The sequence below is a fragment of the Hemitrygon akajei genome, unplaced genomic scaffold (assembly GCF_048418815.1).
Source record: "Hemitrygon akajei unplaced genomic scaffold, sHemAka1.3 Scf000054, whole genome shotgun sequence".
NCBI lineage: Eukaryota > Metazoa > Chordata > Chondrichthyes > Myliobatiformes > Dasyatidae > Hemitrygon > Hemitrygon akajei.
Genome location: NW_027331940.1, coordinates 1786503 through 1810073, shown reverse-complemented (window position 1 = coordinate 1810073; position 23571 = coordinate 1786503). Strand labels below are relative to the sequence as shown.

General features: G+C 45.6%; 2 protein-coding genes across 2 annotated transcripts; one reads left to right on the top strand and one right to left on the bottom strand.

Annotated features, from left to right (window-relative positions):
* Positions 1-8601: 8601 nt before the first annotated feature.
* On the top strand, positions 8602-9940 carry LOC140721348 (uncharacterized). Its single transcript, XM_073036190.1, has 4 exons — positions 8602-8714; positions 9220-9355; positions 9465-9490; positions 9574-9940. The coding sequence occupies exons 1-4, from the start codon at positions 8602-8604 to the stop codon at positions 9938-9940; spliced, it is 642 nt and encodes a 213-aa protein (XP_072892291.1).
* A 6757-nt stretch (positions 9941-16697) lies between these two features.
* On the bottom strand, positions 16698-23571 carry LOC140721347 (uncharacterized). The gene is made up of 3 exons (XM_073036189.1): positions 23563-23571; positions 20700-21845; positions 16698-17775 (listed from the first exon to the last, which is right to left on the bottom strand). The coding sequence occupies exons 1-3, from the start codon at positions 23569-23571 to the stop codon at positions 17518-17520; spliced, it is 1413 nt and encodes a 470-aa protein (XP_072892290.1). The 3' UTR covers positions 16698-17517.

The window sequence follows — 23571 nt, the reverse complement described above, 5'->3', positions numbered from 1 at the left end:
TGCGTGGCATCATGATAATGTATAGACTCAGTCCTTTCTATTCTCCATGGGCTTATGGAATCATGAACTAAAGGGAGTAGATTTAAGTTCGTAGGGCAGCGATGGAGTTGGAATCCGAGGGGTTTTTATCACAAAGAACTTAGCCTCTATATGAAACAGACTGACAAAGGGTGAGACAAGGTCTTTGGCAATACTGAAATGACAGCTGCACAGTTTGATGATGTGATCCAAACGACAAACTGATGGCCATGTAGATCGGTATGGGGATACTGAGACGAGTGGCGATAATGACAGGAGTCTGTTCTCTGTCATTCTTGCACTCCACGCACAGCGTGAACGTGAAGAGATAATGTGAATATGTGCAATTGTAAAGCGCGTTATGCTGCGGCCAGCTGTTCGAATAAAGACAGAGCTATTTCTGCTTCCTGTGATGAAGTGTGTTGGAGTTGAACGATGGATTTCATTTCAAGCGAACAAAACATGCTGGAAATTCTACACAAAATCCAGCTGGATTCTGTTTTTGTTATAATTATTGTGTTGGTTTTTGATCCTTTTTTGTTTCCCTGCAGTTAACCTTGTGGCAATCATCATTTTCAGCCGAGGAAACTGCGGTCTCTCCAAATGTGTCACGCGGTACCTGATGGCGATGGCTGCGGCGGATCTAATGGTGGTGATTATCGAAGTCCTGTTCTACCAGATGGGTCAAGCATATGGACTTTACAGAGTCCTGGACAACGCTCCGTTCTGCCTTGTCCACTGCGTCCTGTGTCACGTGGCCGTTGACTGTTCCGTGTGGTTTACTGTCGCTTTCACTATCGATCGCTTTGTGGCCATTTGCTCCGCTGAATTTAATACGAAATATTGCATCCCCAGAATTGCAGGGTTGGTGATTGGTGCAATATCTGTCGGTTTCTGTTTAAAAAACGTACCATTTTATTTCATGCACATGAAAGGAACATCGTTGGTGACTGGTATCTGGATCTGTACTGGTAGGCCTGTACTTCCTTCCAGAGAATTGTTTGAGTGGTTTTATTGGGTGGACCATCTGTTGAATCCGCTACTTCGTTTCTTCCTCATTTTGACCCTCAATGCTCTGACCGTCAGACAGATACTGGCGGCGAGCAGAGTCCGCAGGGGGCTGAAGGGACGGGGAAATTGCGGGAAACAGCGAGATCCGGAGATGCAGAGTCGGAGACAATCCATCATTCTGCTCTTCAGCCTGTCGGCGAGTTTCCTTCTCTGTTGGGCGACAACCACTCTGGTCTTCATTCTCATGCGATGCCTCTACACAGACCTGGAAATGTCTATTCGACTTTTTCAGGCACAGTTTTGGGGTTCTGTGATTCAGAATTTCAGCAGCTGCACGAATACATTTATCTACGGAGTGACCCAGACCAGATTCAGAGAGCAGGTGAAAGCTCTTCTGCTCTCTCCCGCTACCTTAGTTTTCAAACATTTTAGAAGTCTCAGTCGCTCAGTCGAAAGGGTCAAATAATTTTCACATTCCAAAAGTAAATTCACACCTGCTCTACAAGTGATTCAATGAATTGAACTTCCTGAAAACGTTGTTGTTCCCAGAAGTTCAGCCTTTCCATTAATTCAGGAAATGAGGGATTGTTATTTATATATAAGTTGTGGGGATAATCAGGTAAGAAGTTGTGAAAGGGAGACATGAATACGGAATGGTGAAGAAGGTGTGGGGGTGAGTGTGGGTAATGACCAGACGTTAGAGAAATCAATGTTCATGCCATGATATTGGAGGCTACCCTGACGGAATACAAGGTGTCATTACTCGAACCTGTGTCGCCGCCTTGGCAGTAGAGGAGGCCGCGGACGGGCATGTCAGAATGGGAACGGAAAGTAGAATTGAAATGGGCGGCCACCGCTTTTTGTGGCAGGTGCTCGACGAGGGGGAGGGGTCTTCCGATCTACGTTGCTTCTCACTGATAGATAGGAGCTCTCAACGACCGGATAAAGTAGATGACCCCAACAGACTCGCAGGTGAAGTGTCGCCACACCTGGAAGGACTGTTTGGTGCCTGAGGGAGGGGGGTGTAAGGGCAGACGTTGCGCTTGTTCCAGTTGTAATGATAAGTGCCAGGAGGAAGATCGGTGGGGAAGGACAAGCGAGTCACACAGGGAGTCATCCCTGCAGAAAGCAGAAATGGTCGGGAGTTGTATGAGGATGGGAAGATGTGCTCGGTGGTGGGATCCCGTTGGAGGTGGTGGAAGTTATGTGCAATTATGTGCAGAATGTGCATTGTGATGCGGTAAGTGAGGACAAGAGGAACACTATTCGTGATGGGGCGGCGGGAGGATGGTGTAAGGGCAGAATGTGCATTGTGATGCGGTAAGTGAGGACAAGAGGAACACTATTCGTGATGGGGCGGCGGGAGGATGGTGTAAGGGCAGATGTGTGTGAAATGGAAGAGATGCGGGTGAGGCGGCGTTCATGTTGGGGGAGAGCAAGCCCCTTTCTTTGAAGAAGGAAAGGACATCTCAGTTGCTCTGGAATGAAAAGCCTCAGCCTGAGAGCAGATACAGAGGGGACGGAGGAGCTGAAAGAAGGTGTGGCTTTGTTTACAAATGACAAGGTGGAAAGAGGTACCGTCTGGACGGCTGTGAGTCTGTAGGTTTATTAAATATACCAGTGGATAGACTGTCTCCGGAGATGGAGGCAATGATGGAGAAAGGGAAGAGAGGAGTCGGAAATGGAGCAGGTAAATTTGAGGGCAGGGTGAAGTCGGAGGCAAAGTTGAATAAATGGACGAGCTCAGCACGAGCGCGGGAAGCAGCAACTATGCAATCGTCGATGTAGCGTTGGATGATTTCGGGAACGTTGCTGCTGTAGGATTTGAACAAGTCCAGCTGTCTTATCCAATTTGATGCTTTCCAAATCTCCAGCACATCCTTTTCCTTAATATTTACATGCTCAGGCTTTTCAGTCCGCTGCAGGTTATCCGTACAATCGTCAAGATCCTTTTCTCGTAATGTATACTGAAGCAAAGTACTCATTAAGTACCTCCTCTATCCCCCCCGGTTCCATGCACTCTTTTCCACTGTCACACTTGATTGGTCCTATTCTCTCTCTTCTTATCCTCTTACTCTTCACATATTTGTAGAATGCCATGGGGTTTTCCTTAATCCTGTCCATCAAGGCCTTCTCATGGCCCCTTCCGGCTCTCCTAATTTCTTTCTTGAGCTCCTTCATGCTAACGTTATAATCTTCCAGCTCCCGATCATTACCTAGCTTTTTGAACCTTTCGTAAGCTCTTCTTTTCTTCCTGACTAGATTTACCACAGCCTTTGTACATTTCTTCGGCTTCTCTGCTCCAGGACGAGGTATAACAGCTCTTTAGGTCTTAGCTGCGTCTGAGGTTCCTTACCGGTGGAACTATCCCCGGGAATATTCTCAGCTCCATGACTGAAACGTCCACATCCATCCTAAATTGACGGGACCAGAATTGGGAGCCACAGTCCAGCTGTGCCGAGCCCTGCTCCAACATCTTCCTGCTTCTGCCTCTGTGCTTCGAAGTGCCCGATGTCCATCACTCCCCACACTCTCAACGAAAGAGTGACGCTGTCCTCAAGAAAGAAACGTCGTCATCAAAGGTCCCGTCATTCAGGTCATTCCGTCTGTCACAGCTGCGGTCAGACGGGACCCGTATGCGTGTCAGGTGCTTTTGTCGTCATGCGGTAACCGTGAATTCCATTACAGAATAACACAGCTATAAATTACAATAACTACAGTCTGTACAGAAATAAATTAAATATACCGTGCAGAACAAAAGAGAAAAATACAGAGGAAGATTTCGTCAGCGGATCGATCTCCATTCTCAAATCTGATTGCGGATGGAGGAAGCTGCTCCTGAGTATGTGTGGTCGAGCCGCTGTGCCCTCTGGGCGAGCGAGGGGAGTGGGGTGAACTCTTTACTGATGGATACAGCTTTTTGAGGCATCGCCTTTTGAAGGTGTCTTGGGTGCTTGGGAGGCTAGCGCCTATGATGCAGCCTTCCGAGAAAACATCTTCCAGCAGACTGATCTGATCCTGTGCAGCGGCCCCTCCATGGCGGACGGTGATGCTTTCAGTCAGAATGCTCCCCACAGTACGTCTGTCGAAACGTGCGAGAGTCCTGCGTGACAGACCGATTCCTCTCAAACTCTGAATAAACTATAGCCGCCGTCGTGCTCTCCTTGAGACTGCATCAATATATTGGGCCGGGATGGATCCTCAAAGAGGTTAACACCAATGAAATTGAAACTGCTCACTCCTTCCACTTCCGGTCCGTCAACGAGAGGACTGTTGGATGGTCCCTCGACCTCCCCTTCCTGGACACAGAGGCTGGGGGGAGATCTGGCAGAACCTGGTAGAGTTATGAGAGGCCTAGAAGGTGAATTGTTGTGGCCAAATGTTGCGAAAAGATCTCAGGAAGAGCAATTAGAATAAATCCGGCCGACTCAGAGAATTGTTTCAGACTAAGGGACTGTATTGCATGATATGATGGAGAGCCTCCTTCCACCTAAAAGCGGTGCTAAGGGGCTCTACTTCTCTGGCAGACCCAGTTCATTATATAGACACAGTGTAGGTGACTAACAACACTTACGAATAACATTGCTTGACTGTGAACTTACTACTAGATTGTAACAAACAACGTGACTTTGAACTTCGGACTAATTTTCAACAAACAAGAGCATGACGTCAATATGGTGCCATAGCATTCTTGTTTACACTTTAGCAAGTACTGGATTCTAAGACTTGCAACTCAGAGCTCAGCTAAATTTTAAGAGCATTCATAAGCGATTAGGTTAACCTCTGCATATCCAAAGAGTCTTAAGTTCTTCCACACCAAGGTGGAAATACCAAGTGGGCGATGGTCTGTATTTAACGCGAGAGGAGAGTAGCTTAGAGGAGATGCGGGACAAGTTTGTTTGTTTCACAGATTATGGTGGATGCCTGGAAAATCTGTCAAGTGTGGCAGTCGGTAATACATTGTTGTTTACGACGTTGTTGGCTCAGCACGTGAACATGCAGTCAATGAATGGAGATGGGTCATGTACAGTCAACAGAGTTTAGTCTCATTCGGTATCGTGTTCAGCGCAGGTGTAGTGAGTCACCGGGCTTGTTCCTGTTCTCTACTGTTCCATGATCCCAACATGTCCTGGTGATGTGTTCACATTGTGATATCAGTCTGTTCATCATCTTCTGTTCATTCACCCCCATTCATCTAGTTCTTCTGCACTGATGGGTGTAATGTAGGACACTGTATCCTGCAACACAGGAGCAACTCTTCCGCGCATCATGTCCCTGACGGGGGGAACATTCCCGGCTGTGCAGTGATGTAGTCAGTGACGACAAATTCTCAGGATTCTTCCATCAACCGCGTGCTGCAGTGAGCAGCTTTGGATGATTCCAAATGTGAAACTTGATCTCCCCTCGCATCCCCACTCACAAACACTCTCAGTGCTGCACGGAACAAGTCTGTCACTATTTTATCAATGAAAAATGCATGGCATACTGCAGAGCAGTCAGAAGTTGTCATAAGAAAATCGAAATGAATATTATATTATTTGTGAGTGGGAAATAACTCTAGTTAATTCACGGTCAGGTGCACATTGAGGAATATGTGACAGAATCGGCAAACATAAGAGTGCGGAATACACGGTGAAGGACGCATTTAGAACCGTGAGAGAAATGTCTATACCAGGGGGGGTGATTGATAAGTTCGTGGCCTGAGGTAGACGGAGTCAACATTGGAAACCTAGAGCATTTATTTTTCAATGAGTTATGATGAGTTATTAACTTCAAACTTTCTACATAATCACTCAAAGTGCTGAAATGCAGGTGCATGTAACGTGAACTGTATAATTCATCTCCTTCGAACTTATCAATCACCCCTGCTGTGGACCACTTCTGGAGGTCCAGGACGGCGAAATCCGTACGCTTCACGACCGCTGGACTAAGTGTGTAAATGTAGGAGGGGAGCATGTCGAAAAAAAATGGTCCTTAACAAAACGGGTTCTACATTAACCCACAAACTTATCAATCGTCCCTTGTAAATCCTGCTCAAACATGAAACACGGTGCCTCTATGGGTTTTATTTCGATCAGTTTATTAATTTAGTAATGCACTTGTCTGATTAAATTACTTAAAATATTTATTTTCCTTATTTTCATTCAACATTTCAGAGATTGTCAGACCGCAGAAATTTTACAGATTGAGTGCTGTTCTATTGGCTCTATGTGTTATCAAGAGTCGCAAGCAGAATAATGCCGGGCCGAATGGTCTGTTTGCCGCATGACTCTATTAAACAGGATGTACTGCTTCATACAGCCGTCATTATTCATCAGTGCACTGTCTCTCTCACAATTTTAACATAAATCGACTGCAGGAGACTCTTATTGCTCAGGGAATAAAGAATCTATTTTCAGAGTATTGACTGAATTTGTGAAACAGCGGGAAAGAATGAGGAAGATAGATCCGCTCGCACTGAATCAGAGGCTCACAGGTACACGACTGAGACGACACACATAATGCTCGAGAAGAGACGAACAGATAAAGAATGACACCCAAAATCCCCACTTTCACACTGTAGTGGAGACGGACAGATACAGAATGAAATGTACTATCTCATACTGAACCAGAGAGTGATACATACAGAAGCCCACACTCTCAATCTACAAAATGAACGCCATACTCTCACATTGCACTAGAGCCAGGTGGATATAAAATGAGCCACACTTCACCGGCGACAATCGAGTATAAATTTAAACCAACGCTTTCATATTATTCGACTGAATGTCTCCCGTTGGTTGATTGTCACTGCACTGCTGTCGTTCTCTCTCACTAGGTACTCACTTCATGTGAAATGCACCGAAACTCTCTCTTCATTTTCAGCTTGAAGCTTACTGCATAATAAATACTTTGCTCTCCAGCAGGCTGAGTAATTACGCTATATTCTCCCAACTCAATATTGTTTTTTTTCTCCCTCTCTCGGTTCTGCAACATGGTACTGCGGCTGTTTAAATGTCTCTTCTGTCCCTTTACCGATGATATGATCGGTCGTACAATACCCTGTTTAACGGGTTCAGTGAGGGAAGATAAATGAACGGGCAGGGCAATAATTCAATACATGCACTGGTGTGTGTGTGTGTGTGTGTGTGTGTGTGTGTGTGTGTGTGTGTGTGTGTGTGTGTGTGTGTGTGTGTGTGTGTGTGTGTGTGTGTGTGTGTGTGTGTGTGTGTGTGTGTGTGTGTGTGTGTGTGTGATTATGATGGTTTCTAATATGACCTTATCTGATGATGTGCCCTTACCTTGCGATCCTGCATTTCTTTCTACAAGGGCACCTCTGAGGGAATGACAATGACACGTGTATTTTTATTTAAAAGCAGCAGATGGAGACCTCTGTGCACCGAGTGGAATCTATACTTGACAGAGAGTATTCTGTTAAATCATGCCGGTATTTACACCAGCGACAAACGTGTTGATGTTTGCGCTCGTAACCCACAGTCAATGGACATATCAGCCCATTATATTCCTACAGCTAACTGAACGCCACAGTATTTCGGCATCTAAATGTTCCTCAGGTAGATTCAACCGAGAAGCTGACACAAAGACGAGAACATCGATGTTCTCCAGGTCTGATGGGGAACTGGACAGGGTGTCTCTGTACACAGCGGGTATGTTTTATATCTGATGGCACATAGTGGGACGGGGTGGGGTGGGTTTGGTGTCTGAGCGGACAAAGTGGAGCTGCTGAGTAAAAATAAACTGAAGTCTGCAGGCGAAGACTGGGAGGGTTTTTATGTGTTCCTGGATCCAGAGAACACTGAAGGGAAACCGGATCTATCTGTAGATTAAACAGCAAGCGTGACAGTGAAAAGTGCAGAAAATGCTGGAAACATCGATTCCGGAATGCTTGTGGAAAGAGAACCACGGTGAAAGTTTCAAGTTGGAAAATGGGAACCTTTGTGACCGCTGTCATTACAAGTGTGGAAAACAGTGTCCCTCATTGCTCACTTGCTGGTCTCATTACACATTTTGGTCTGACTGATCTGACTGAGGTAATGCCAATGATACTGACGTGTTTGTGTTACATGCCAACAGTATTTGCACCTGCGACTCTGCCGGTGATGTAATTTGTTTGTTCAATAACAATGGATACAGGAGGGACCTTGTCACTGGAGATCGATCTCCTGTATAAATAAGAGCCTGTTGCACTACGTCAGCCCAGAGTGTCTTGCCGAGCTGTGGAATTCGGAGCAATCGCGTTCACTGCGTCACTCAAATGGGATATCCAGTAATCTTGCGGATAGAAGACATTTACTACCCTGTTATTTCAGCCGTTGGAATTCCCGGTAAGCCGCTGTCACACCTGCAAACGGCAGAAACTGAGAGTTAATTCCGATGTTCTGAAGTGTTTCTCTCGCTACTTGTTTCCACAGCCACCTGTCCAGTCCCCGCATTTCAGTCATGGGCGGAAGGCGGCGACAATATTAATCCCATTGCTTTCGTAGCAGGAAGCTCTCCACGTTGGAGTGATGATGCCTTTTTGACTGAAATCCTCTCCGCTGCCTCGATGTCATGGAATAATTGTGAATCGAAATGTCTGCTGAGGAGGACACCGCGCTCTTCTGCATTTGTGGGAACCAGCCGTCCTTCTGTGATTCTGCCCATAGGAATTGCCTGAGATTTGCGGGACTGGGTGATGGAATAACGTGAGTGGCTCATTATATCAGGAATGTGAGCAGACCGAACTGCAGATGTTGCTTTCCGGTGCTGCTCAGAGTCAGTGATGCTGATATTTAAATGCCATCCCTTACTGCGGCCGAGGAAGCATTTCAGCAGCTTGTCTGTCGTCAGTTTTGGTAATTCACCCAGATTTGACCCATTTAAAAAACTCGCGGTACGTTCCCAGTCGTCTGGTTTCCACATTTTGAGGGCAGAAAAATAAACACAAGATCTAATCTGATTCTATCACACTGCGACTCGATTTCCGTGACTGGTCAGTAATTTCCCTGTTTTCTCCCTCTCTCTTGCAGTTAACCTGGTGGCGATTGTTATCCTGTCCCGAGGAAAGTGCGATCTCTCCAAATGTATCACTCGCTACCTGCTGGGAATGGCAGCTGCCGATCTCCTGGTCGTTATCTCTGACCCTCAGCTGAGGTGGACTGTTTTCATATATTTTAATTCTTACTTCCTCTATTGGACTCCCGTTTGTAGGGTCGCCCGTTGCCTGCTTTTAGCAAGCACCGGGGTCTCTGTCTGGCTGACAGTCGCGTTCACCTGTGACAGATTTGTGGCCATTTGTTGTGAAAATCTGAAAACAAAATATTGCACCGAAAGAACGGCGGCTGTGGTTATCGGGACAGTGAGTGTTCTGGGCTGTTTAGAAAGCATCCCTTTCTACTTTACATTGGAGCCTTTGGTGATAATTGATGGAGTTTTCTATGGCTGTTTGACCAAAGAGAGTTTCTTTACGTCCCCCTCGTGGGCCGCTCTTGAGATGATACATCGTATTTTCATGCCTTGTCTCCCGTTTGTTCTGATGTTATTGTTCAATGCTCTGACCGTTAGACGGATTTTGACCGCCAACAGAATCCGGATGGGGCTCCGGCGCCGCAGCAACGGAAACAATGAGAAGGACCCGGAGGTGGAGAACCGAAGGAAATCGGTCGTTTTACTATTCAGTATAACCGGTAGTTTTATATTTCTGTGGTTAACACGGGTGGTTTTTGATATTTACGCACGGATTGCAAGCATCCCTCGTTACCTGGTCGCGGTTCCGAATTATATCGCAGACTCCACGGCGACTATGCTGCAGATCCTCAGCTCCTGCACCAACACATGTATTTACGCCGTGACTCAGAGCAAGTTCAGAGAGGAGCTGAAAAACGCGGTGAAATACCCGCTGAAACTGTTAACCAAATTCGTTAAATTGTAGAGCGACCAGCTGGTTTCTGCAGTAGAAATAAATCAATCGCCATTTTTCTTCATAAGCTATCCACTTGCCGATATGTAGAACCACGGCTAACAACTGAGCTCTCTGAAATACGCATGCGTTTAATGGTGCTACATTTCACTCGCCGTCTACACCGTAAATATGAAAATTGTCCTTCATCAGATTCCTGCCAAATATGTGAGACGCGCCTCATCGGTAATTCACACGGTGGCCGCGCTGTAGAACTCGGGAACTGTCCGGGACGGTCCAGTCAGGTCCCGCCCGTTTTATTTTCATTCTCTCCGTTACATCTCATTCTTCGTTCTGGTGATGACCTACGCGCTTTCCCCCGGGTTTGTTCAGTCAGGATGGATCAACTTTTTTTTCTCTCTCTCTCTGTTTCTCTCTCTGAACGAACTGATCTCCATCAGCAAGTGTAATCGATTTTTGGGAAAAATAAAGAATGATACTGGAAATCAGAATTCAGACATAAATTAATGGAAACGCTCAGCTTGTAAGGTACGGCCGGTTAAATATTCATTAATATTTCAGTCGTCTATGCTTACCGTTCATCACAATGGTAAAAAAAAAGAAATGTCAAATACCTCGTATCTTTTACATTGATTATCTGATGCGGAAAGCCACACAGAGAAATATCGCAGAATTACTTTAAACGATGTAGTGCCGCTCTCTGATTGAACATTACACACTCCGTTGCATTTCCAGTTCCCTCTCACTAATGTCTGTCCTGCAACCCATCAGCCTTTTACAACTTCGGTGATTCTACACGCCCGGGGTTGACGGAAGTAAGAGTTGACCCAACAGGTAACTTTTCGAGCGCAGTATAGATTTATGCGCCTCGCGCCAGTAATTAGTAACTCAACACTTTGTTATACATTAACAACACACACAAAATGCTGGGGGGACACAGCAGGACAGGCAGCATCTATAGGGAGAAGCGCTGTCGACGTTTCGAGCCGAGACCCTTCGTCCTTCTGTCCCTTCTGTCCTGACGAAGGGTCTCGGCCCGAACCTTCGACAGACCTTCTCCCTATAGATGCTGTCTGGCCTGCTGTGTTCCACCAGCATTTTGTGTGTGTTGTTGTTTGAATTTCCAGCATCTCCAGATTTCCTCGTGTTTGAACTTTGTTATACATAACTGTTCCAGTGATACATAACGATTATGTCCCATCTCCGTCCACCCCTTGAACACAATCACAGTTTGAATCCGAAGGGACTTCATTCTAGTCTTGGTCAATTTAACACCCAATCAGTTTGAGAGGTTTGCTGACTACAACATAACTGCCTGGCAAGATTAAATGACAAGACCATTGCATCCGGAGATGGTAATGACCCGGGGTTAACTTTGTTGTGTCAATGCAGTGCATCTCCTTCTGTTGTTGGCTGCTGTCTGAGTCCAATCACAAACAAGAGAAAATCTGCAGATGCTGGAAATCATAGTAATGGACACAAAATCCTGGAGGAACTCAGCAGGCCAGGCAGCCTCTGAGTAAAAGAGCAAACAGTGACGTTTCGGGCCCAGACCCTTCATCAGGGTGATCCAATACAATAGGATTGGACTTTTCTACCACAACTGCAGGGTCGGCGACAGATTTTAGACAGCAGGCATGCCTCTTACAAATAAAGGTAATTGTAATGAATAATATGCAAAGGGTTGTATGAGACCCCGATATCGTTGTGTTAAATTGCCACTATCAATATTACTACACTGTACTTGTGTAATGGGATGGAGAAAAAGGCAGAACAGGGTCTATAACAGAAAAACATCAGATGCGGCAGGAATACTGGAGAGGATGACGTTAGTATCGGGCACGACGGGACCAAGAGGTACAACTATCTTGTCAATAGCACTTAAGACTGGTTAAAAAAAAAATCACTCACAAACACGACCTGTATTTGGAATTCGTAAAACAGGGGAATTACAGGGACTACAGGTTGGGAGCAGCACTCCCTGATCAAACAGCGCTTCTATGCCAGACTCCATACCTTTCACTTCCTCCGGTGACAAATTATATTTCCGTATAGAGGGTGGAACAGTATTGGTCTTCCTGTGGTGGGGCGGAATGTACAATCCCACATGGTTCTTGTGTATCGACCACAGGGAGGGAGGTGACCCCTCTGGTGACAAATTATATTTCCGGATAGAGGGTGGAACAGCATTGGTCTTCCTGTGGTGGGGCGGAATGTACAATCCCACATGGTTCTTGTGTATCGACCCCAGGGAGGGAGGTGACCCCTCTGGTGACAAATTATATTTCCGGATAGAGGGTGGAACAGCATTGGTCTTCCTGTGGTGGGGCGGAATGTACAATCCCACATGGTTCTTGTGTATCGACCACAGGGAGGGAGGTGACCCCTCCGGTGACAAATTATATTTCCGTATAGAGGGTGGAACAGCATTGGTCTTCCTGTGGTGGGGCGGAATGTACAATCCCACATGGTTCTTGTCTATCGACCACTGGGAGGGAGGTGACCCCTCCGGTGACAAATTACATTTCCGTATATAGGGTGGAACAGCATTGGTCTTCCTGTGGTGGGGCGGAATGTACAATCCCACATGCTTCTTGTGTACCGACCACAGGGAGGGAGGTGACCCCTCCGGTGACAAATTGTATTTCCGAATAGAGGGTGGAACAGCATTGGTCTTCCTGTGGTGGGGCGGAATGTACAATCCCACATGATTCTTGTGTACCGACCACAGGGAGGGTGGTGACCCCTCCGGTGACAAATTATATTTCCGTATCGAGGGTGGAACAGCATTGGTCTTCCTGTGGTGGGGCGGAATGTACAATCCCACATGGTTCTTGTGTACCGACCACAGGGAGGGAGGTGACCCCTCCGGTGACAAATTATATTTCCGTATAGAGGGTGGAACAGCATTGGTCTTCCTGTGGTGGGGCGGAATGTACAATCCCACATGGTTCTTGTGTATCGACCACAGGGAGGGAGGTGACCCCTCCGGTGACAAGTTATATTTCCGTATAGAGGGAGGAACAGCATTGGTCTTCCTGTGGTGGGGCGGAATGTACAATCCCACATGGTTCTTGTGTACCGACCACAGGGAGGGAGGTGACCCCTCCGGTGACAAATTATATTTCCGTATCGAGGGTGGAACAGCATTGGTCTTCCTGTGGTGGGGCGGAATGTACAACCCACATGGTTCTTGTGTACCGACCACAGGGAGGGAGGTGACCCCTCCGGTGACAAATTATATTTCCGTATAGAGGGTGGAACAGCATTGGTCTTCCTGTGGTGGGGCGGAATGTACAATCCCACATGGTTCTTGTGTATCGACCCCAGGGAGGGAGGTGACCCCTCCGCTGACAAATTATATTTCCGTATCGAGGGTGGAACAGCATTGGTCTTCCTGTGGTGGGGCGGAATGTACTATCCCACATGCTTCTTGTGTACCGACCACTGGGAGGGAGGTGACTGCGAAAGCAAAAGGTGTACGACACGCTCGGGCAAAGGAGGGGGAGCAAGCAGGTAAAACTTTGTTTTAACGCTGAAAAGGGCGAAGATTAAATATCCGGAATGAAGTTGTAGAGTAGCGTTAGTATTAGGCAGTGATGTAGACTGTGTGCGGTTTAACCCTGTAAAGTCTGAAGCACGGGTCCGGGTAGTTCAGGAGTTGCAGGGAGTTTGATTGCAATCGTGACATGAGAAGTCCGGTTTGGCAATTTAAACCGCTCATTCTGTCCTTCACTCATAAACAGTTCTGCCACTGTGTCTTCTGGACCATAATAGATGCGTCCGGTTAGAGAAAGAGTTTCTGCTCTGTTAGTCGCGGAAAGGTGCTTCTGGTGTTCGCTCGGCTGAGATGTGTCAGTGTATCGGACGGTGCGATGGAATTGCATCAGAGGTCGGCATGTCAGGATAAGCTGTCGTTGACGATAAGCGTCGTTAAGCAGTTTAAGAATGTCTGGACTATCTGTACAGTAGCGCAGATTTGTCCTGCAAGTCTATTCCAGCAGATGATTCCCATGTGTCAGGGAAACGGGAAACACAGTCAGTCATATGTTCTCCTGTTTTTTGTCTGCACCTGGCAACCGCTTCAGAGTCACTATGGCTTCCCCATAATGGCAACCTTACACGGTCCCCTGTAACCACTTTCCATTAGTAACGTTATCTCCATCATTATTGTTTCTCACTTTATTCCTCTGTGGACTTCAAAATTTCCTTGCACTGCCGTCCAAGTCTGTCCCACGCACCACTTTCAATAACATCTGACCATTTCCAGGCAAGGGGTTATAAATCTTACAAATTTGTCCCATAGCCTGAACCTCGGACAGGGCCCACGGCCGGATTACCGCGACGGGGCTATTCTTTTGTTTTGGATATTGTGAAACAGGATCTATTCTGATTCGCTTCCCGTTTCCTGGTTAAATACGCAAATTATATTCATGTCCCGTTTGATTTTTAGTCCCATCCGCCAGTGGACAAGCGACCCTGAAAATGGGCTCATCTATCCTTGGATAGTTCTTTGTCTTGCGGTTTATCCCCCTTCTGCTCGTCGGCTTCGGTTGCCTGGGCGTTATAAGGCGGGTCGGGGTGTTTGATTCTGTCGTACAGCTTCTGCGAACATTAAAACTTCGATCAGATCTGAATCCGGGGCGGGCTCGGGCTCTCTCAGACTCTCTAGGTGAGGATATAAGCCTTGAGACACCTCCCGGTTCTTCTGTTCGGACGTCTTCTGCAGAGTCGGTCTATTTATTGGTTTCGGAGACTGATGTCGCTGAGCTACCTCCAGCCTTTTCTCAAGTCAGGTCAAGATTATTGTCATTTAACGAAACAACGTTTCGTTTCCCCGACCCAGGGCACACACAACCCACAGATACTTAGGAAAACAAAGACAACATACTCCGTTGACCAGGCTCAAAATAACAAAGTAAATTGCATAAATCAAAACACTTTATTAAATCCCGCGTAGAGTCTCCGTCTCCTCTACCAGTATCTTGTTTAAAATATTTAATTTTCTTTATCTCAAAAGACTCCCATAGCGCAACCGTCCTTGTGTCCAACCACACAAGTCACTGGTAAAAGAAATCACATGTCTAGTATATCCACTTTCCAACTAGCCATCATCAGCAGTGGAGATTGGCGGCACCAGCGGCTCTCCCCGGGATTTCGTTACTCGTTCAATCTGCCGGCGCAACTTTCTCATTTTTTTTCTTTACCTTTACAGAGAAAACTCACCCCGCATTTCTGTCAGCAATCTTTACTATCATTACTTACCATCTTCCTTCAATCTACTTACCTGGTTTTCATCATTATCTTTACAGGAAACTCTCTCCCCCGCATTCCTGATCAACTTTACTGTCACTACTTCCCATCCGCCTTCAATCTACTTACCTGGTTTGCATCTTTGTCTTTACAGGAAACTCTCTCCCCCGCATTCCTGATCAACTTTACTGTCACTGCTTCCCATCCGCCTTCAATCTACTTACCTGGTTTGCATCTTTGTCTTTACAGGAAACTCTCTCCCCCGCATTCCTGATCAACTTTACTGTCACTGCTTCCTATCCGCCTTCAATCTACTTACCTGCTCCTGCAAAGGAAAGACAATCAGTCGCAACTCAAGCGTGAACGACATTTCGTTCCGTTCGCCTCTTGAAGACTTATTTATACCTGTTGGATTTGTTTACTAAATGGAAAACATCTTGGGTGGGACTCGGATCCGGATCCTCAAGTCCTTAATTTCCACAATACTTCACATAATGCTGCGGTCTTCCCTACTTGATCTTGCCGATGCCGTCCTTTCTATCCGGTCATGGGCCAGGAGGCTCAAAGCGGATCACCCAACGGGTAGCTAACTCGAAGTTGCCATTCCCACCCACAGTTACTCCATCGCTTGAAACTATTTTGTTGGCATCCTGCTTAACTAAGGCAAATTGTCAGAGATGTTAAAGAATCAAGTTCAGTTGGTAAATCTTTTATTTAACATGCTATCACGGAGAGTCCACATGCGTGGAACTCTAAGGTACAAGTATAATGCTTCTCTTTATATCTAGTAGCAGAGAGGTGTGTGAAATCTTAGCAGAACAATGGAGTTAGTTCACAATGTTTATTTTCATGATTTATTGTTAAACTCATGTCATTTGCGCAGCTGTATTATGGTTCTGAGGAACAGTAGTGACAGGCACGATATTATTTCGTGGAAAACGCAGAAGTCCACAATCTCACAAAGCTTAAGCAACATACAGCCCTGTAAACCTTATATTCGGAAATTTCATCCATAGGGATGGCGGTTGAATGTCAGAGAGACAGAGCGAGGGTGATGGTGGTGAATAATGTTCGGAGGGATGGAGAGCGTGAATGCCTGTTAGAAGGAGTGGCGTCAAGAAAAGGAGTCACAAAGACGGGAAAACTTTGTCCAGACCCGATTCCAGCCTGGGCACAGGCTGTCTAGGTGAGGATATAGACTCTGTGATTCCTCACCTTTCTTTTGTTTGGACATGGTTTGGACAGTCAGTCTATGTTTTTCTCGGAGGTTGGTGTGGCCTAGCTACCTCTAGTCGAGTTTACTGTCATTTAATAACACACATGCACACCGACAAACTAGACAAGGTTTCTCCGAGCCGGGTTGCAAAGAACAGCAGCACAAACAACACACAGAACACACATCTACTTATGAAAGAAAGGACAGAATCCTCTGATGAGCCACGCACAGATAAACAAAGTAAATCAAAACACGTTATTATATTCAGATTCAGTTTATTTGTCATTTAGAAACCACAAATGCAATGCAGTTAAAAAAAATGAGACAACGTTCCTCCAGAATGATATCACAAAAGCATATGACAAAACAGTCTACACCAGAAAATCCACATAACGTTTGGCAATCCCCAATCCAGGGTCCGGAGAGAATGCTGCGTATTAATATCGCGCTACTGTCTTAGCACGTTACCCTGAAAGGAGATCCAAATCCACCAGACAAAACAAGACCAAAAACTAAAGCTACAAAACCTGCACGAAACCACGTAGTTACAACAGTGCAAACAATAGCATAATTCATTAAAAAAAAACAGACCATGGGCACAGTAAAAATAGTCCAAAGATGTTAAAAGACTATAAGTTCAAAAGAAACCAGCACAGTTTCCACAAGTCCACAGGGTCTCGGTAGACTCGTCATCCCACGCAGGCAGCAGAAGGGAATAACCCCGCTATGGACATCCACGGCGCCGCCCGACTCAGCCTCGCAGACACAGCACACAGTGAAAGCGACCTGACCGCAGCGGACTCCATGTCCGGCGAACCTCCGCGCCTCCGACCATCCCCTCCGGCACAGCTTCTCCGAGCACCATCCTCTGCAGAGTGTATTAAGACGGCCCCGCCAACGCGACCCCGAGGAATGGGGGCCTGTTCTTCCCAGCTGAGTCCCGGATCTCACAGCAGCAGCAGTAACGAAGAAGGTCTTCCTGGAGATTTCCAGATGTTCCTCCGTGCTCCCACGTCCGTTTTTCATCCGATTCTAATTGCGCACGGCACCCCGCTTCACAAATAACAGATAATCAGCTCCGGAATGGCCGCTGCAAGCTCCGTCGCGCCGCCATCTTGGATTACAGTTGAATTTGAACACGATTCAGCACTCCATATGTGTACATGCAATTGTGAAAAGAAATACAGACCAGAAAACTTAAATGAGATGCTACCTCAGAAAAAAAAATCATCACTGTGGAAGAAAACATTAACCAGTGGAATGAGAATGACCTTCCATGGGAGACATCCCAATGATCTGAGCAGAATAGATGTTGACAAGGAAGCACCGAGCACCTGGACTGAGAGTTGGAGACCGCTTCCCAGAAACAGAGGGGTTCCTTGCAGAAATACAGGACAAGGTGGTTAGCAAAAGGGGAAGAAAATCACAGATACATACAATACAAACAAGGCAATCAATGCAGAAAATGCTAAGAGAAACCAGACACAATCCAACACATTCCAGGATCCTGCGGCAGTTGAACTCAATCTGATTAATTATACAGCTGCAATCAAGTGGCAAATATCATTCACCAAAATCTTGCTTTAAAATACAAACGGATGAATGACCATGTTAACCTAATTAAGGTACAATAAATTCCAGCCTGATCCACTTAGTCAAAATCTCACAATTTATATGATAATTGATACATTATTACAGATAGGACAATCCATAATAACCATCCGGATATAATATTACAGGATAAACAAGCAAATCCCTCGATAGATATAACAATTCTGAACACACACGTTCCCTGACCAGTGGAGCAGCTCACCACAGGTATTGTTTGTGTCATTAGCCAGGCAAACAAATTATTTTCTCTGTCAGCTTCCAAATGTTGTTACTCTGTCATTCATTGCCACACCCCGCTGCTGATTTCCTTCTCCTCATCATACGTTCTTACCTCGACCATCGTCCAGAGCCCCAAACTCTGCCCTGTGCAGACTCACCTCTGGTTTCTGACCCTGCTCCTTTGAACATCCAACCAATGTTTTTGCATTCTGCTTTCAGTCTTTAGAGGACAGTGGTGTTTTCTAACAACCCTTTAGAAGCAGGAAAAATGACCCATAATGTGGAAATGAGCCAAGAATAAGGAGAGTAAATCCAAATGTCATTCTTCCTCAGCTCAGAGATTTCAGGGGCAAAGAACATCTCAGACAGAACTGCAGTCAGCACAACTTCTTCAGTCTGGAGAAAATTCAAAGGGAACCTTTTCACCCACAGAGTGGTGACTGTTTGGAACCCATCCCACAGGGGGAACAAGAGGTGAACAACAGGGGAGGATTTAAAAGGACTGTCGTGGGACAGAATCACTGGCAGGGTCCAGCAGGCCTGAGTTGACTCTCTATACAGTTTAAGATAGTACTTAGGGCCAATATGTCTAAAGATAAATTGGTGCATATATTTCCTAATATAAGCCCTATTTGTGACAGATATAACGTAGAAGTAGCTGCTCTAAGAGATGTGTTTAGAATATTGTCTAAAGTTATAGATGTGGATGTTCAACCCAATTTCTCTTACGGCAATTTTTGGGATAATTCCAGAGGAAATAGGGAGAGTATCTGCTTCTGCTCAACATGAAAAGGCAAATTCTGCCTTTTCAACTTTACTGACTAGGAGTACTATCTTGTTATATTGGAAAGAATCTAATCCTCTACTGTTTTCTATTGGCTCACCTCCATTATGTCATATCTAAGCTTGGAGAAAATTAGAAGCTGGACGTTTGATACATCTTTTAATTTTGAGCAAGTCTGGTGACCCTTTATTCAATATTTTCATATGATTTAATTTATTTTTTCTTTATTCTCTTTAGGGAAAATCCTTATCTGTGAAGGTTTGGAGGTGACTGGAAGGGTGCCTTTACTCTTTGTTTTTCTTCTAATTCTATCCTCAATTCTATCCCAATCTCTTTTCTTATTTAGTTTACTGTTTTTTTCCTGCATATAAATAAAATTTTCCAATTTTTTTAACGATTTGTTAAGAGTTGTGTTTTTTTGATTACACTGTATATATAACAGCATAACATTAAACCTATCTGACTTTGACAATATATATTTTTCTTTATTGCTGTTTATGTCTTTTGTATTATCTGTTTGCTAAACCTCTCCACTGATTTGTATTTTTTTTACTGGAAATCAATAATAAAATTGAAACAATGAAAAGGACTGTCCTGGAACAGAATCACTGGCAGGATCCAGCCGGCCTGAGTTGACCCTCTACTGTACGCTAGGTGTGTTATAAATTCACTAAGTACCAGAGACAGAGTTTAAAATATAACTGACTTATTTCTCTCAGATCCAGAATATTAAACTCCAGTCCCATTAAATGTGAATGTGCAGCAGAAGAAACTCCTCCCATGCCCAGTGTCCAGGGTGCAGAACTGGGTGTGGTGATCAGCAGCAATAATTTATGAGTCAGTCTTGAAATTGCATTCAGCAATGGTGATGGACAAATATCCAGCATGCAGCTTATTTAAAGTTTCTCCCCAGTGTGAATCCAGTACTGTGTCACAAGGTTAGATTACTGAGTAAATCCTTCCCCACATTCACAGCAGGTGAACGGCCTCTCCCCAGTGTGAACTCAATGATGCACATAAAGTTGAGATGACTGAGAGAATCTCCTCCCAGAGTCTAAGTAGGTGATCAGCCTCTACCCAGTGTGAACTGACTGGTGTCCCAGTAGGTCAGATGACCGAATGAATCCCTTCCCACATTCTGAGCAGGTGAATGGCCTCTCCCCAGTGTGAACTCGCTGATGTACCAGTAGGGTAGATGACAGAGTGAATCCTTTCCCACATTCTGAGCAGGTGAATGGCCTCTCCCCAGTGTGAACTCGCTGATGTACCAGTAGGTCAGATGACCGAGTGAATCCCTTCCCACATTCTGAGCAGGTGAATGGCCTCTCCCCAGTGTGAACTCGCTGGTGTGCCAGTAGGTGAGATGACCGAGTGAATCCCTTCCCACATTCTGAGCAGGTGAATGGCCTCTCCCCAGTGTGAACTCGCTGATGTACCAGTAGGTCAGATGACCGAGTGAATCCCTTCCCACATTCTGAGCAGGTGAATGACCTCTCTCCAGTGTGAACTCTCTGATGTACCTTCAGTTCAAATGACCGAGTGAATCCCATCCCACATTCATAGCAGGTGAATGGTCACTCTCCAGTGTGAACTCGCTGATGTAACTTCAGTTTACATGACCGAGTGAATCCCTTCCCACAGTCTGAGCAGGTGAATGGCTTCTCCCCAGTGTGAACTAACTGATGTACCTTCAGATGGGATGACCGAGTGAATCCCTTCCCACAGTCTGAGCAGGTGAATGGCCTCTCTCCAGTGTGAACTCTCTGATGTACCTTCAGTTCAAACGACCGAGTGAATCCCTTCCCACATTCTGAGCAGGTGAATGGCTTCTCCCCAGTGTGAACTCGCTGGTGTACCAGTAGGGTAGATGACTGAGTGAATCTCTTCCCACAGTCTGAGCAGGTGAATGGCCTCTCTCCAGTGTGAACTCTCTGATGTACCTTCAGTTCAAATGACCTAGTGAAACCCTTCCCACATTCGTAGCAGGTGAATGGCCTCTCTCCAGTGTGAACTCGCTGATGTACCAGTAGGTCAGATGACTGAGTGAATCCCTTCCCACAGACTGAGCAGCTGAATGGCCTCTCCCCAGCGTGAACTCGCTGATGTAACTTCAGTTTACATGACTGAGTGAATCCCTTCCCACAGTCTGAGCAGGTGAACGGCTTCTCCCCAGTGTGAACTCGCTGATGTCTCTGTAGTTTGGATGGATCAGTGAATCCCTTCCCACAGACTGAGCAGGTGAATGGCTTCTCCCCAGTGTGAACTAACTGATGTACCTTCAGTTGGGATAACCGAGTGAATCCTTTCCCACAGTCTGAGCAGGTGAATGGCCTCTCCCCAGTGTGAACTAACTGATGTACCTTCAGATGGGATGACCGAGTGAATCCCTTCCCACAGTCTGAGCAGGTGAATGGCCTCTCTCCAGTGTGAACTCTCTGATGTACCTTCAGTTCAAACGACCGCGTGAATCCCTTCCCACATTCTGAGCAGGTGAATGGCTTCTCCCCAGTGTGAACTCGCTGGTGTACCAGTAGGGTAGATGACTGAGTGAATCTCTTCCCACAGTCTGAGCAGGTGAATGGCCTCTCTCCAGTGTGAACTCTCTGATGTACCTTCAGTTCAAATGACCGAGTGAATCCCTTCCCACATTCGTAGCAGGTGAATGGCCTCTCTCCAGTGTGAACTCGCTGATGTACCAGTAGGTCAGATGACTGAGTGAATCCCTTCCCACAGACTGAGCAGCTGAATGGCCTCTCCCCAGCGTGAACTCGCTGATGTAACTTCAGTTTACATGACCGAGTGAATCCCTTCCCACATTCTGAGCAGGTGAATGGCTTCTCCCCAGTGTAAACTCGCTGATGTCTCTGCAGTTTGGATGGATCAGTGAATCCCTTCCCACAGACTGAGCAGGTGAATGGCTTCTCCCCAGTGTGAACTAACTGATGTACCTTCAGATGGGATGACCGAGTGAATCCCTTCCCACAGTCTGAGCAGGTGAATGGCCTCTCTCCAGTGTGAACTCGCTGGTGAGCCATTAGTTCAGATGACTGAGTGAATCCTTTCCCAGAAATTCAGCAGATGAGCAACCTTTGCCCAGTGTGATCTGACTGGTGTGTCCACAGGTGGGAAGACCGACTGAACCCCTTCTCACTCACAGAACAGGTGAATGGCCTTGCCCAGTGTGAACTTGCTGATATACCTTCAGATGAGATGACCGAGTGAATGCACTCCCACTGTCTGAGCAGGTGAATGGCCTCTCCCCTGTGTAAAATGATGGGCGTGCCAGTTGGTCAGATGACCGAGTGAATCCCTCTCCACAGTCTGAGCAGGAAGGATGATCGAGTGAATCCCTCGCTCCACTTCTTAAATATCTAGACCGAGACAGCAAAACTGGTGTGCTGTGTTTGAATTTCCATTGACAAATTCCTTGTCATTTTTAACCTGAAAAGATTTAAAAATTCATCAGTGGGTGAAGGACAACATTTCAGATGAGATCACTTGAGTTGCCAACGTGTGATCTGATATCACACTGTTACAGTGTGGTTCAACCCAAGTTGGAGAGAGTAATCACCTTCTAACTGGGCAAAGTGTTGGTATCTGGAATGACCATCAAACTCTCTGTTGCGCTATAAGTATGGGGCATTTCTGCCATCTCCAGTCTGTTACTTGGCTCAGTTTGACTCTCTCCATTGGTAATATTCCCCGTTCCCCCTGAGCGGCATGGGTGCCTAGCCCCACAGTAACTGAAACAGTCTCACGCAAGTAGCTTTTTTGTTGACATACAGCTGGGATTTTCTTTTATGTACTATTAATTTAAAGTGCCATAGACTTAATGCCATGTAAATATCTCCTAACCTTGTTTAGTTCCACATTGGAGATAAATGGTTTGTAATTCTGAGAATTAGTTAAAACCCGAGCAGAAGGATATAAATAAAGGAATTTAAACCATTGAATAAAATCAGGCCCAAAATTAAATTTTCTGATGTTTTAAATAGATAATTCCATTCAACCCAATCAAAGGCCTTCTCAGCACCTAAGGATGTCACACATTCCAATGTCTCTTTAGAAGGAGAATAAATGACATTTAATAAACAACAAATAGTGAAATGAGAATATTGATCTTTAATAAATCCAGTCTGGTCCTTTGAGGTTGTCCTTTGAGTCCTTTGCTCTTTGATCTGGCCTTAGAACACTTAGCTATTGCCTTTAGAGAATCTCACTGTATCACTGGGATATTAAGGAGAGGTATTATTCACAAAGTTTTGTTCTATGCCGATGACCTACTACTTTATATTTCTAATGTCGAAACTTCTGTGCTTTCTTTACTTTCTTGTTTCAGCCAATTTTCAGGATATAATCTAAATTTACATAAGACTGAACTTCTTCCTTTGAATAATTTGGTACCCATTCATACTAACCTTCCTTTTAAAACTGTAAGAAATCAATTAACCTATTTTGGTGTAATAATGACTAAGATTTATAAGCTACTATTTAAAGGAAGTTTTTTCACTCTATTGGGTTACGTTAAAAGGACACTTTCGAAATGATTGCCTCTTTCAT

Bases quoted from the DNA above. Each gene is read 5' to 3' on its own strand.
- LOC140721348 (XM_073036190.1), top strand. From the start codon at position 8,602: ATGTCTGCTGAGGAGGACACCGCGCTCTTCTGCATTTGTGGGAACCAG. The intron at 8,715-9,219 runs GTGAGTGGCTCA...TCCCGTTTGTAG, and splicing joins GGACTGGGTGATGGAATAAC to GGTCGCCCGTTGCCTGCTTT. The intron at 9,491-9,573 runs GCCGCTCTTGAG...TCTGACCGTTAG, and splicing joins TCTTTACGTCCCCCTCGTGG to ACGGATTTTGACCGCCAACA.
- LOC140721347 (XM_073036189.1), bottom strand. The intron at 17,776-20,699 runs GTACATCAGTTA...TATTTCTGCAAG, and splicing joins CTCGGTCATCCCATCTGAAG to GAACCCCTCTGTTTCTGGGA.